At 35.0% G+C, this 13,712-nt stretch overlaps 1 protein-coding gene across 2 annotated transcripts in view; it reads right to left on the bottom strand.

The window, feature by feature from the left end:
- LOC120353821 (box A-binding factor-like) overlaps nt 1-13,712 on the bottom strand; it is a 598,086-nt gene that overhangs the window by 79,012 nt on the left and 505,362 nt on the right. For both annotated transcript variants that reach the window (XM_039438892.1, XM_039438893.1), the window contains one exon: nt 10,893-11,055. In XM_039438892.1, coding sequence (XP_039294826.1) covers nt 10,893-11,055 — 163 coding nt within the window. The remainder of the gene's footprint in view (nt 1-10,892; nt 11,056-13,712) is intronic.

The following is a 13,712-nucleotide window of genomic DNA, read 5'->3' as shown; positions in this document are numbered from 1 at the left end:
ATTCAAGGAGCGTGCTCAACACAATATCAAATTCTTACTGGATTAGCTAAAACTCGTTGTTCAGCCTTAAACTTTAGAGTATTAATGATTTACATTAATATATCTCAGAACCTTAAAATATATTATCCCAATACTTTGAACATTCGAGAGATATAAATCTTGAATGAAAAGACTGAGAAATTGTCAAAAAACCACTGATTTATTAATAATTAGAAAGACCGGTTTCGGTTATTACACAATTGTCAATCTCTGATAAACAATCTCTGGAGTTTATCAGAGATTGACAATGGTGTAATAACCGAAACCGGTCTTTCTGATTATCGATAAATCAGTGGTTTTTTGACAATTTCTCAGTCTTTCTCATTCAATATGGATAACTACCACATTATCAACTTCTCAACTACACAAAAAGATATAAGTCTGATAGGAACTAAATAAAAACATGATTTGGATTGGATTTCTAGATGGAATCAAGCAAAACTTTTCAATAACCATTTATGATTTTTATCGTAGCTGTTACTTTTTCAAATCTGTAAGTGAAGCAGAAGGGGATCATATTATGAATTCATAAGTTAGAATTATGAAAGCATGATAAAACAGGAGAGAAAATTATGTTGAGGAAAGTCATGTTGAGGAAATTTATAGATGGTAGATGTTAGAAGTATCAATGTGTCCAAGAATCCAGACAAAGTAGGGTAAAACAAAATTTCGAAAAGAGACAAAAAGACAGAGGATGAGCGATATTGAGAGAGGGAAAGGAATACAGATATCAAGAGAGAGAAGAATACCAGAGAAACAGAGAGAAAGTGCAGAAGTTCCATTCTCATGGCTGCTGCGTTCTCAAGAGAGAGAATACTCTCTCAATGGGAGAAATATGAATGATACAAATGTAAGAGTTTATTATTCCTGTTTACAAATACATCAGCTTTTGTGCGATGGAGCATGAATAGAACCAGCCACAGCCACAGACGAGAGAATATATTATGAAAGAGTAGCAAAGAATGAAATAAAAGCCAGTCAAAGCGAGAGAGTAACAAGAAAACAGAGTAAAGAGTCGAGGAAAACAGTGAGTAGCCATATTTCTCAAGAGCAGAAGCCTGGGAAGATTCGTAGCTCTCCGTGTTATTTGTATATTCTTTGCAGGTCTTGTTTTCACTGGCTTTCTTCTACTCTTTGTGTCTGTTCTGTTCTTGTTTTTCTTCTCTTTCACCTGTTCAAAATTGAGCCACTTGAAACGAGAAGCGTGATGCTCGATGCATTGAGTGGTTATTGTCACGATGTTTCGGTGTTCACGACGAATTTCTGAAAGAAAAACTGTGGCTGGTGGTGAAGGATGAGGAGGTAAAACACGATGAGGAGGGGGAAGAAAAGGAGAGGGTTGGAGGTGATGAAGGAGGAGTTGGAGGATGATGAGAGGAGGGGTAGAGGAGGAGATGGAAGAGGGTTAGAAGGAGGAGGAGGAGTAGAAGGAAGAGGATAAGGAAGAGAAGGGGGAGGAGGAGGAGAAACAGGAGGAGACGAAGAAGCAGGAGGAGAAGCAACTGTAAAGTTGGAAAATTAAAATAGGGGGAGAAAGAGGATGATGATGATGTTAAGAAGGAATTTGAGGTTCAAAAAGAGAAGATGATGACCAAAGATGATAATACTATTGTTGAAATATGCAATGAAATCTGAAGTATGGATCATCAGGAACAAAAATTTGAAATTTCTCACGAGATAGTTTATTGACCGAGCGAAGTGAGGTCTAAGATTCAATTCGACGGTTTGGCATTCCTCTTGATGTTTAAATGTTTAAATGTTAGAATGTTTATATGTTGCGCATTCACGGCGAAACGCGGTAATAGATTTTCATGGAATTTGACAGGTATATTCCTTTTTCAATTGCACGTCGACGTACATACAAGGTTTTGGAAATTTTGCATTTCAAGGATAATATAAAAGGAAAAGGAGCCTCATTCATACGCCAATATCAGAGTAAAAATCAGACTATAGAATTATTCATTATAAATCAGCTGACAAGTGATTACACAAATGTGTGGAGAAGCCAGTCTATTGCTGTATTTCCATGAGGTCTATAGTTTCAATCAGGTTCGTACTTGTGGATGAGAATGCTGCGTGAGGTCTACTGTTCACAGAACTACTATTAGTAGGTATAAATGAAAAACGAATGAAACTTATTTAGCGCATTCTGTCAGTTGTAGACAAAATCCGAGAATATTCATTCTTGATGGATATGATAAAAATGTAATTTTACTAATACCTAAACAAGTAGTCATGATAAATAGTAATGAATGTGATATTGAATGAATACAATTATTACATAAGGATAATTACAAACTTGCAAATAGAATACATTCATCAAACTACAGAGATAGGTTTTTGTACAGCCTTGATGGAATGAACAGCTAGTTTGTGAGATATGAGTTATTATTAAAAATATTATATGTAGGCCCAAACTAAATCCATTGAGCCGATAACAACAATAATTTCAAGAAACACTGTTGATATTGAAGACTAAGAAATTGTCAAAAAACCACTGATTTATTGATAATTAGAAAGACCGGTTTCGGTTATTACACCATTGTCAATCTCTGATAAACCAATTTACAGAGATAGACAATGGTGTAATAGCCGAAACCGGTCTTTCTAATTATCAATAAATCAGTGGTTTTTTGACAATTTCTTAGTCTTTTTCATTCATAAACCAGTTTACAGAGATTGACAATGGTGTAATAACCGAAACCGGTCTTTCTAATTATCAATAAATCTGTGGTTTTTTGACAATTTCTTAGTCTTTTTCATTCAATATGAATAATTACCACAATATCAACTTCTCAACTACACAAAAAGTGAAACACTGTTGAAGCTTTTGAAAATATTTCTAGCAGTTACGCGTTCCAACTCTATTCATGTCTTCTTGAAGACAATTTCCTTTATCCTAAACTTACAATTCACAATGATTGTAACTGTAATTGTTCAGTACAATTGTGTACGTACACATCAATCAAACAACTCTAAGTACACTCGTTTCTCTTCCACAAACAATTACAACAACCAAACAAAACGAGGCAAGAAAAGAACTCATTCACAATACGATTTTGGAACGAGCAGACAAAACTCTTTTTAGAGAAATCGTGATGTTGTAACACTTCAGTCCTGAAAAAGAGTTTGTTACTCTATCGAGTCTATTGTCAGTGGTCCATTACGCATGCGCAAACAATTCTCTATGCATTCTGTGCATACTGAACGTACTTGTATAGATATACGGTTGCATTCTGTGCATACTGAACATGTTTGTATACATAGATATACAATGGGCCGAGTCTTGTCCGAAAAAGACAAACGGCTTTTTTGGGTTTTGTTTGTTCGGACAAACAGTCCATAGTTTGGTGTTGGGGTTTTCTTCTATGGGAGTTTGAAAGTATTATTTTTTCAATAGTCGGATGAAGAGGGGAAAATAGGGGAGGAGGAGAGGAAAGAGATGAAGCAACAATGAGAGAGAGAGAGAGAGTGATAGATGCGGAGACATGAGACTTACAGAAGCAGCAGCAGAAGAAGGAAAATGAAGGAGAAAGAAAAGTAGGTGAAGGAGGAGAAGGAGGAAATGGGGGGAAGGAGAAGGAGGAAAAAGAAAAATAAGATGGAGAAGTAGGAGAAGACGAAGAAGAAGGATAAGAATAAGAAGAAGAAGAGGAAGAAAAAGAAGGAGAAAAAAAGAAGAAGGAGAAAAAGGATGAGGAGAGAGAGGAAGATGATATGAAGAGTGAGAAGAAGAAGAAGAGGAAGGAGGAGGAGGAGGAGGGGAGGAGGAGGAGGAGGAGAAGGAGGAGGAGGAGGAGATGTAGGATAAGAAGAAGTAGGAGGAGAAGAAGAAAAAGAGGCAGAAGCAGAAGGAGAAGACGGAGGAGGAGGAGAAAGGAAAGGTTAAGGAGGAATAGGAGGAGATGGAGGAGAAGAAAAAGTAGGAGGAGAGAGAGGAGGTGGAGTAAAAGGAGAGGAAGGAGAAGTAGGAGAAGAAGAAGTAGGGAAATAAAAAAAAGTAGGAGAAGGAGGAGAAGAAGCAGAAAAAGAAGCAGAAAAAGGATAAGGAGAGAGAGAGGATGATGATGAGAAGAGTGAGAAGAAGAAGAAGAAGAAGAGATGGAGAAGAAGAAGAAGAAGTAGGAGAAGAAAAAGAAAAAAAGAAAAAAAGAAGAAGAAGAAAAAGAAGAAGGATAAAAAGAGAGAGAGGAAGATGATGAGAAGAGTGAGAAGAAGAAGTAAAAGAAGAAGAAGAAGATGGAGAAGAAGAAGAAAAAGAGGAAGGAGAAGAAGAAGGAGAAGAAGAAGAAGAAGAAGAGAAGAAGAAGAAGAAGAAGAAGAAGAAGAAGAAGAAGAAGTAGTAGAAGAAGAAGAAGGAAAAGAAGAAGGAGGAGAATGGAGAATAAGAAGGAGAAGGAGTAGAATGAGGAGAATTAGAAGTTGAATGAGAAGGAGAAGGAAAAGAAGAAGGAGAAGAAGGAGAAAAAGAAAAAGTAGAAGAAAAAAAAAAGAGAAGTAAGAAGAGGAAGAGATGGTGAATGGGGAGGTTAAGGAGGAGGAGACGGAGTGTGACAACGATAAGTGAGTACAAAATGTGAACACAATGAGTGACAATTTTCCAATATTCAGGAATCACCAGTATACGATTGTTGGAAACAAGTAAAAACTGATAAACATTGATAACAAAGTCTCAACTTCCTTACATATCAAATAAGCTGTGTATGGACTGATGTATAAAGAACTTCGGATAACAAACAGAACCAATAACAAATCAATGTATAAAGTTTATAAGATAACAAGGGAAGCGGAACTAACTTTGGTGAAAGAAAGGAAATAAAAAAGGAATAATTACTGGGGAAACGACCTCACTGGTTCTTGGAACTGAAACACAAGCAAAGTCCGGAAGTTTATATTATTCGAAACTTTTTGATGTTTGTTCCTTATCTTGGAAGTTTCTTACAAAGGGAGAGTTCATACTGTAAGTAGTTGAACTTCGACTTCATTGTATGATACAGAATAAAAAATTAAATTTCACTATACAAAACTACTGGTATTTCGAGATGTATTTTTATCCTTGAGTTATGATTTAAAGTACCTATATTCCTAATGAGATGAATTTCACTTTTTGTGTAGTTGAGAAGTTGATATTGTGGTAATTATTCATATTGAATGGAAAAGACTAAGAAATTGTCAAAAAACCACTGATTTATTGATAATTAGAAAGACCGGTTTCGGTTATTACACCATTGTCAATCTCTGATAAACTAAAACTAAATACAAGAGCAGCAGAATTCTGACAATTTCTTAGTCTCTTTCATTCAATGAGATGAAATTGTTAATTATTTGATTCTGATTTGAAATCGAACTGAAACCATATATGATTATAATCATAGAGAGAATAAGACGGATTCCCGATTCTATCAATGCCCTTCCCTTATTTATTCATTAATTATAAATCAGGATTTATGATTTGTTAGGATTATTTATTCATTTGAAGTTTATTACTTATTGAAGCAAAAGAAGATATCTCATGGGTTTATTCTTATATTTCGAATTTCAAGTCGACTTTGTATTAACTCAAGCCGATACTGTCGACTACTGTATATTATGACTGTTTTGATTGGTTGAGAGTGTAAGAACAGTAGAGTATGGGAGAGTACCAGCATCACATCATTATAGCTTTATGAAAAACTAGCCGTCAGGCTCGCTTTGCTCGCCATATCCGTTTAGCCAGACGTTTAGTCTGGACCCCCGACTGGATCGTCCAAGAATGAGATCAGCCGGCTCGCATCGCTCGCCTGCATTTTTCATTTGAGCATTTTTATCATATATTATGTTGGGACGATCCAGTCGGGGGTCCAGACTAAACGACTGGCTAAACGGATATGGCGAGCGAAGCGAGCCTGACGGCTAATAATATAATATTCCCAGAAATAGCTCTGATTGAAGTAGCAGTGCCCAATCAATTCTTCAATGATAAATGCATTTCAATCTTTAACTTGGTGCCAACCTAACAAAGTCAACTCAACGTAATGCCAACCTGACAAAATTATTAATTTAGTTACCAGTTAACAACTGTTTCGAAGAGGTACTCTCTTTAGATTATAGTTCTATATTAGCATATGGTATGGCCATTTTTCAATTATAATTTTAAGATATTGGAATAAGAAGAATATACATGCTAAAATAACTTTAAACCCTTAAAAACCACCCTTAGAGTTGAAGTATCGCCAAAAGATTTCTTAGTGCGCCTCTAAAGGGCCAACTGAACATACCTACTAAATTTGAACGTTTTTGGTCCGGTAGATTTTTAGTTCTGCGAGTGAGTGAGTGAGTGAGTCAGTCAGTCAGTCAGTCAGTCAGTCAGTGAGTGCCATTTCGCTTTTATATATATAGATAACTACTACGACTATCGGCTTGAGTTGACAGCTGTGTGACATTTGGAATATAAACGCCCTATACCATGGGATATCTTCTTGTTCTGTCTTATCTCTATGCTATAATATATTAGTTTTTAAGACTCCTTTTGAATATTTTAACGAGGTTTGGCAGGACCCTCAACTGTTTGTATTGTGAATAAAAAAATTTTTGATTTAATTTGATTTGATTGATTTGAAAATAAAATAAGAAGACGAAATTGGAATTTTCAATTATAGATTCCAGTTGAAGTGAGAGTGCAGGATAGAAAATGAAATTGAAAATGATACTCCAATGACGATTTAGAGAATGGGAGAATAATTGAAGTTTGAGAAATATTAGGGAATCAGCAGTCATAATAAAATTAAAATTGACCTATTGTAGTTCAAATATGGTATAGGGCATACCATGGAATAGCTTCTCCTGCTATCTTTTCTCTGTGCTATAATATCCAGCTACTAGTGTTTAAGATTCATTTCAAATATTTCTATGTGAAGATAAAATAAGAAAGACGTTAGAAATTGGTTATTCAATTGTAGAATTCCTGTTGGAGTGAGAGAGCAGAATAGAGGATGAAGATGAAAATGATACTTTAATAACGGTTTGAAGAATTGGATAATTGAAGCATTGGACAATAGCGTAAGTAGATAGTATCATAGAGAAACAATAGCATAAGTAGATATCCCATGGCATAGGGCGTTTATGTCGCAACATTTACTGTTATCTCAAGCCGATAGCCCACGTAGTTCTTTCCCGTGAAGCTTTATGACGCTGGTAGTCTCACATGATGTGCCGTTCATACACTCTTACCCGGTCAAAACAGTAAAAATCGACAATAATCGACAGTAATCGGCTTGAGATATCAGTAAAAGTTGCGACATAAACGCCCTATAGCAAGGGATATCTACTTACGCTATTGTTTCTCTATGATAGTATCCCATGGTATAGGGCGTTCATGTCGCAACTTTTACTGTTATCTCAAGCTGATTACTGTTGATTATTGTCGAATTTTACTGTTTTGTTGGTATGAACGGGTTTTGACCGGGTAAGAGTGTATGAATGGCACAATATGAGAGACTACCAGTGTCACACAGCTTCACGTGAAAGAATTACATTTACTATCGACTTGAGATAACAGTAAAAGTTGCGACATAAACGCCATATACCATGGGATATCTAGATCTACTTATGCTATTGTTTCTCTATGATTGAAGTTTAGGAAATTTAGGTCGTACTAAAATTCAAATTGCTCTTTTGAAGCAGAAGATGAACTGCATAAAAGTGATAGATTCTATGTAGACACATAACAGGGATGAATTTAATTAACTTTCACTTTTATAAGCGAGTTTATTTTACAGCTCCGGCCGGTTCTTGCATTCCACCTGACATTTATTCAGATTATTCCAATCACGCTGGAAAAGATTTTTACTTATCATAGGCTACTAATATACCCTTATTTGTTCCACAGTTCCGGCGTTCTACAATCTCTTTGGTAGAGAGTAAGTGGGGAGGATATTTTTAATATTCTTTCCGAAGAATGGACATTGATATGTCCAAAGCTCCGCCAATTTATGTGCATGCATAACAATATAATTATTATCCATAGTTATTATATTACAAATTGTTTTTCATCATATCATATACAGTTCAATAATTATTATTTTCTTAGTCTATATTATGTAAATTCATCTATAATTTTGCTGTATTGTAAGCTATTGTATATAAGTGTATAAGCCAGTATATATTGTAATCTACATAAATAAAGTAGGTACTCAATAATCAATCAATCAATCAATCTCTTCTTCTTTTTTCCAGGTGGATCCCAATTCAGTATCCAATTTCTTCTTTCAAATAGTATCCAAATTCAATTTACTTGTTTCAATCATATGATCCCACACGAAGTAATTTCATTTCAAAAGTGAAACTATAATACAAAAATGAGAGAATATAGTCAACGTTGAAGCAGTTGTATGAGGGAACTGAGAAATCGGTGGGGGAAGTGGTGGCTCATGGAAAGAGGTGGGGGAAAGAGAAGAAGGAGGAATGATCAGAGAAGTAGTAGAGAAAATGAGATGAAAAATGAGAAGAATGAGAAGCAGTGTTGAACCTGGTCACAAAAGGCCAACTATAGTAGTCCATTACAAAGAGACGGCATTGTACGAGCTCTAATACTGTACAACAGAATAACTTTTACTCATACTGTAAGAGAGAGAGAGAGAGAGTGAGAGAGAGAGAGAGAGAGAGAGAGAAAGAGAATGAGAGAGTGAGTGAGTGAGAGAGTGTGAGTGGGAATGTGAGAGCGAAAGAGTGAGAGAGGATAGGGAGAATTTCTGAATTACTGGCAACAAAGAGCTGCTTTATTCATAATGCAGATGACTTAGCCAGTCAGCTGCACAAAAATTCAAAATTCAGGGTGTTACACTTTTTACCATAATAGCTGTCCGCTTCTAGACGGCATTGTATGAACTCTAATACTGTATAACAGAACAACTTCTACTCATACTGAGAGAAAGATAGAGAGAGAGAAAAAAAGAGAGAGAGAGAAAGAGTGAGTGAGAGATAGAGAAAGAGTGAGAGATATTGATTGATTGATTGAGTACTTTATTTATGTAGATTACAATATATACTGGCTTATACACTTATATAAAAATATCTTATAATACAGCAAAATTATAGATGAAATTTACATAATATAGACTAAGAAAATAATTATTGAACTGTATAATATGATAGGAGAAAAGCTATTGGTAATAGCTATAGATAATATTGTTATGCATCTACATAAATTGGCGGAGCTTGGACATATCAATGTCCATTCTTCGGAAAGAATATTCAAAAAATATCCTCCCACTAACTTCTTCTCAAAACAGAGAGAGAGAGAGAGAGAGTGAGAGAGAGAGAGAGAGAGAGTGAGAGAGAGAGAGAGAGAGAGAGAGAGAGAGTGAGAGAGAGAGAGAGAGAGAGAGAGAGAGAGAGAGAGAGAGAGAGAGAGAGAGAGAGAGAGAGAGAGAGAGAGAGAGGGTGAGAGAAAGAGAGTGGGTGTGTGTGTGAGAGAGATAGGAATGCAAAAAAGGATGAAAAGAGTCTGAAAATACAAAAAAGAGAAGAGAAGGAAAAATGATCAGAGACTATACTTTGTATTATGAGAAGTTTCACGGACTGATTTAACTATCGATTATTGAATTTTATTTATTCATTCATATGGTTTTTATCGGCAGAGAGATCCTTTTGGATGTTCTGCCTTGCCATATTACCCAATGTCATTTCCTATCAACACTCAAGTTTATAGATTATATGTTGGGTTCTTCATGTTTTCTCACTAAAAATTTGCACTTTCACTTCCTGAGTTTTTATTTTGTAAAGTTTAAAATTAAGAAAACTCATTTTTAAACATAATTCACATTTAAAAAGCAAACAAATTTGAAATTTTGATAATTGACCGAGCGAAGTGAGGTCTAGGATTCAAGTCGACGGTTTGGCATTTCTCTTGATGTTTAAATGTTTATATGTTTTTATGTTGTGCATTTACGGCGAAACGCGGTAATAGTTTTCATGAAATTTGACAGGTATGTTCCTTTTTAAATTGCGCGTCGACGTATATACAAGGTTTTTGGAAACTATGCATTTCAAGGATATTATAAAAGGAGAAAGGAGCCTCCTTCATACGCCAATATTACCGTAAAAATCAGACTATAGAATTATTAATCATAAATCAGCTGTTCAGTGGAATATAATACTACCCGTTCAAAAACATCGAACATCTTGAAAATTGTATCTTCCCATCAACGTTGTAGAACGTTGCAGCCAGACCTGATAACAGCGCTCACACTCACATTCCGGGACGACATGTCACGGTACGATATAGGACAGAAAGCTCTATGTTTATTTAAGATTTTCTCTAGACATTTTTAATTGATGAATTATTTATTAATTTTTGAGAAAACATAACAACAGGTCAATGTAACTCACTGAGCGCGAGGTCTACTGTTCACAGAACTACTAGCAATATTGAATTGAATGAAAAAGACTAAGAAATTGTCAAAAAACCACTGATTTATTGATAATTAGAAAGACCGGTTTCGGTTATTACACCATTGTCAATCTCTGATAAACAGTTTATAAAAAACTTAAACAGTTATCTAAAGTGGTATACTACAGTAACTAAAAAAAGCTTAAACAGTTTATCAGAGATTGACAATGGTGTAATAACCGAAACCGGTCTTTCTAATTATCAATAAATCAGTGGTTTTTTGACAATTTCTTAGTCTTTTTTATTCAATATGAATAATTACCTCATATCAACTTCTCAACTACACAAAAAGTAATATTGAAGCTAAAAATTCACATTAAGCCGCGTTTACACCAAAAGTTATCAACAAAATGTTAATTATTGAATTATCATTATTTAGTTAATAAAATGAGTGAAATATATTTGATTTGATGTGAGGTCCTACCTTATTGTGCTGTTCCTGCTCTGTCAGTAGCTGCTCCCTGAACAGCTGCAGCTGCAGAATCATCTCCGACAGCCGTCTCTCTTTCTCCAGGAACGATTCACCCCCAGCTGCCAACGCCTGCAGGTGGAGTAGGCTTGCTTCGCCGTTATCCAGGGCTCCGCTTCTGTTCAAAAAACGAGGAAAATTTTGGTGAATTGAAGGAAATTTGAGAAAAAAAATACAGAAATTATAAGCTATTTGTTTGGGAAGCTCTCAGTTCAAGTTCAAAGTTCATCCAGCGATTCCCACTTCTGTTCAAAAATGAGGTAAAAATGGGTCAATTGACTCTTTGTGTAGTTTGAGAAGATGTGTAGTCCAGTTTATCAGAGATTGACAATGGTGTAATAACCGAAACCGGGCTTTCTAATTATCAATAAATCAGTGATTTTTGACAATTTCTTAGTGTTTTTCATTCAAAATGGGTCAATTGAAGCAAATTTGAGAATAAAATATGAAAATGATAAGGTATTTGAGAGGGTCTCAGTTGATCTAGGTCACAGTACCTATTTTGAACATTTTTCAAGATTACTGAGTTTTTTTTGAGATACTGGTATTTGTTTGAGAGGATCTCCGTTGATCAAGGTCTTTCAATGTAGAGTTCACAGTTCTCCCAGCAACCACACTTTTGTTCAATAATGTGGTAAAAATGGGTGAATTGAAGCAAGTTTGGGAATAGAATAGAAAAATGGTAAGGTATTTGAGAGGGTCTCAGTTGATCAAGGTCACGACCTATTTTAAACATTTCTTGAGATTACTTAAGATACTGGAACAAATTGGCATTTGAGTCATTCATTTCCTCAAGTTTTCGTTGCAGACTGATACACAGTCAGCTAACTGTTGCATACTAGTTAGGGGTTAGGGAGTAGTAAAAGTTTGAAACTATGATGGTTTCTTGATTCATTCCGAGCTGCGATGTATCATAGAGAAACAATACCGTATTTAGATATCCCATGGTATGGGGGAATTTATGTCGCAACTTTTACTGTTATCTCAAGCCGATTACTGTCGATTATTGTCAATTTTTACTGTTTTGTTGGGGTGATAATGTATAAACGGCACAATTTGAGAGACTACCAGCGACACACAGAGAGATAACTGATGAAACAACAGTTGCAGGTGGGTCCACCATAGAGAAACAATAGTGTAAGTAGATATCCCGTGGTATAGGGAATTTATGTCGCAACTTATACTGTTATCTCAAGCCGATTGCTGTCGATTATTGGCAATTTTACTGTTTTGTTGGGGTGATAGTGTATAAAGGGCACAATTTGATAGACTACCAGCGTCACACAGCTGCATAGGGAAGAACTACGTGAACTATCGGCTTGAGATAACAGTAGAAGTTGCGACATAAACGCACTATACAATGGGATATCTACTTATGCTATCGTTTCTCTATGGATGTATTAACAAACTTTTTTTACGTATTTCACACGACATGCAGTCAAATAATTGACTAGATCAAATAATTGTCATTGACTGCATGTCGTGTGAAATACATAGAAAAAAGTGTTTGAAACTATATTTTAATGTAGATATTCATTTGATTCATATGGATTTGAGTGTGCATCAAATTTGAAGTATTGAGATTCAAAAGCGCAGATTCTCATATTATCAAAAAATGTACTCATTTAAAGTATTTTTTATTTACATAGCTCTTGAAGTCTCTTAGAACTGAGTTTGAAAAGCTGTGATTGAATTGAAAACTCATTGTGCCGGTTGCACAACAGCCGGTTAAATTTTAACCGTGATTAATTCCACGAGAGCCAATCATAGAAGCCGTCTCTTCCAAAACGCCTTCTCTGATTGGGTCTCGTAGAATTAATCACGGTTAAAATTTAACCGGCTGTTGTGCAACCGGGCCATTGACATTCTATTCGAATTCTGTAGAAATAGGTGGATATTTTCTTATCGAATTGAATACAATATTATTATAAAATTTTCGAATAAGAATCGACCAAAATTCATTTATTATCAAATTTTCCAATAAGAATCGGCCAAAAGAATCTTGCTCATTATTCTTGATTCGGCATTCATCATCTGAATCTAAGACAAATCCTAATTAAATTCATGTAACAGCTTTTTACTTAATACAGCTCTTCAAAAACCGTTCCTAAGAAATCAAATACGGTAATACAATATAATGCTACTCACCAAACGATGTAAAACTTGTAAAATAAGACACTTCATTAGTAAATATAATAGTAAAATATGCATAACAAATTAACAAAATAATGAACTGAAAAACAGATTCATTTCTGGAATATAAACACATGAACAAACTCAAAAACTGGCGAAAAACAAACTCAGTTTCCGAAAACACTTCTAAGCAGTTCAGTTCCCTATTGAACTATGGGAAGAATCACAAAATGTTGACCTCCTGTGTCAAATTATCTGTCTGATAAAACTGAATCTCTACAACCGAGAAAACTTTAATTCTTTCTATTGTTATAGTCTGCTTATCACGGATAGAATAAAGATAACACAGCTATAATCATTCATAGTTTCCGAAAACAATAAAATTGATAAATCGGTGAGTTCTACGTAGGCCTACCATAACTAGGCGTTGTGAGATAAGGGAAGCAAGAGATTATTTCCTACTAGATCCTTATGAATGTGAGGAAATATAAATAAATCTAAATATATTCAGTTTGATAATGATCCATTGTTTAAAACATAAAAACATTACAAATCAAATTGATTTATTCATACATGGATGACTAGATAAAACTAGGACAATATTATGAATAATAATTATTGATGGTTGAAATAGTAATCGAA

The sequence above is a fragment of the Nilaparvata lugens genome, chromosome 12 (genome assembly GCF_014356525.2).
Source record: "Nilaparvata lugens isolate BPH chromosome 12, ASM1435652v1, whole genome shotgun sequence".
Classification (NCBI taxonomy): Eukaryota; Metazoa; Arthropoda; class Insecta; order Hemiptera; family Delphacidae; genus Nilaparvata; species Nilaparvata lugens.
This window is presented reverse-complemented; position numbering and strand designations above follow the sequence as displayed.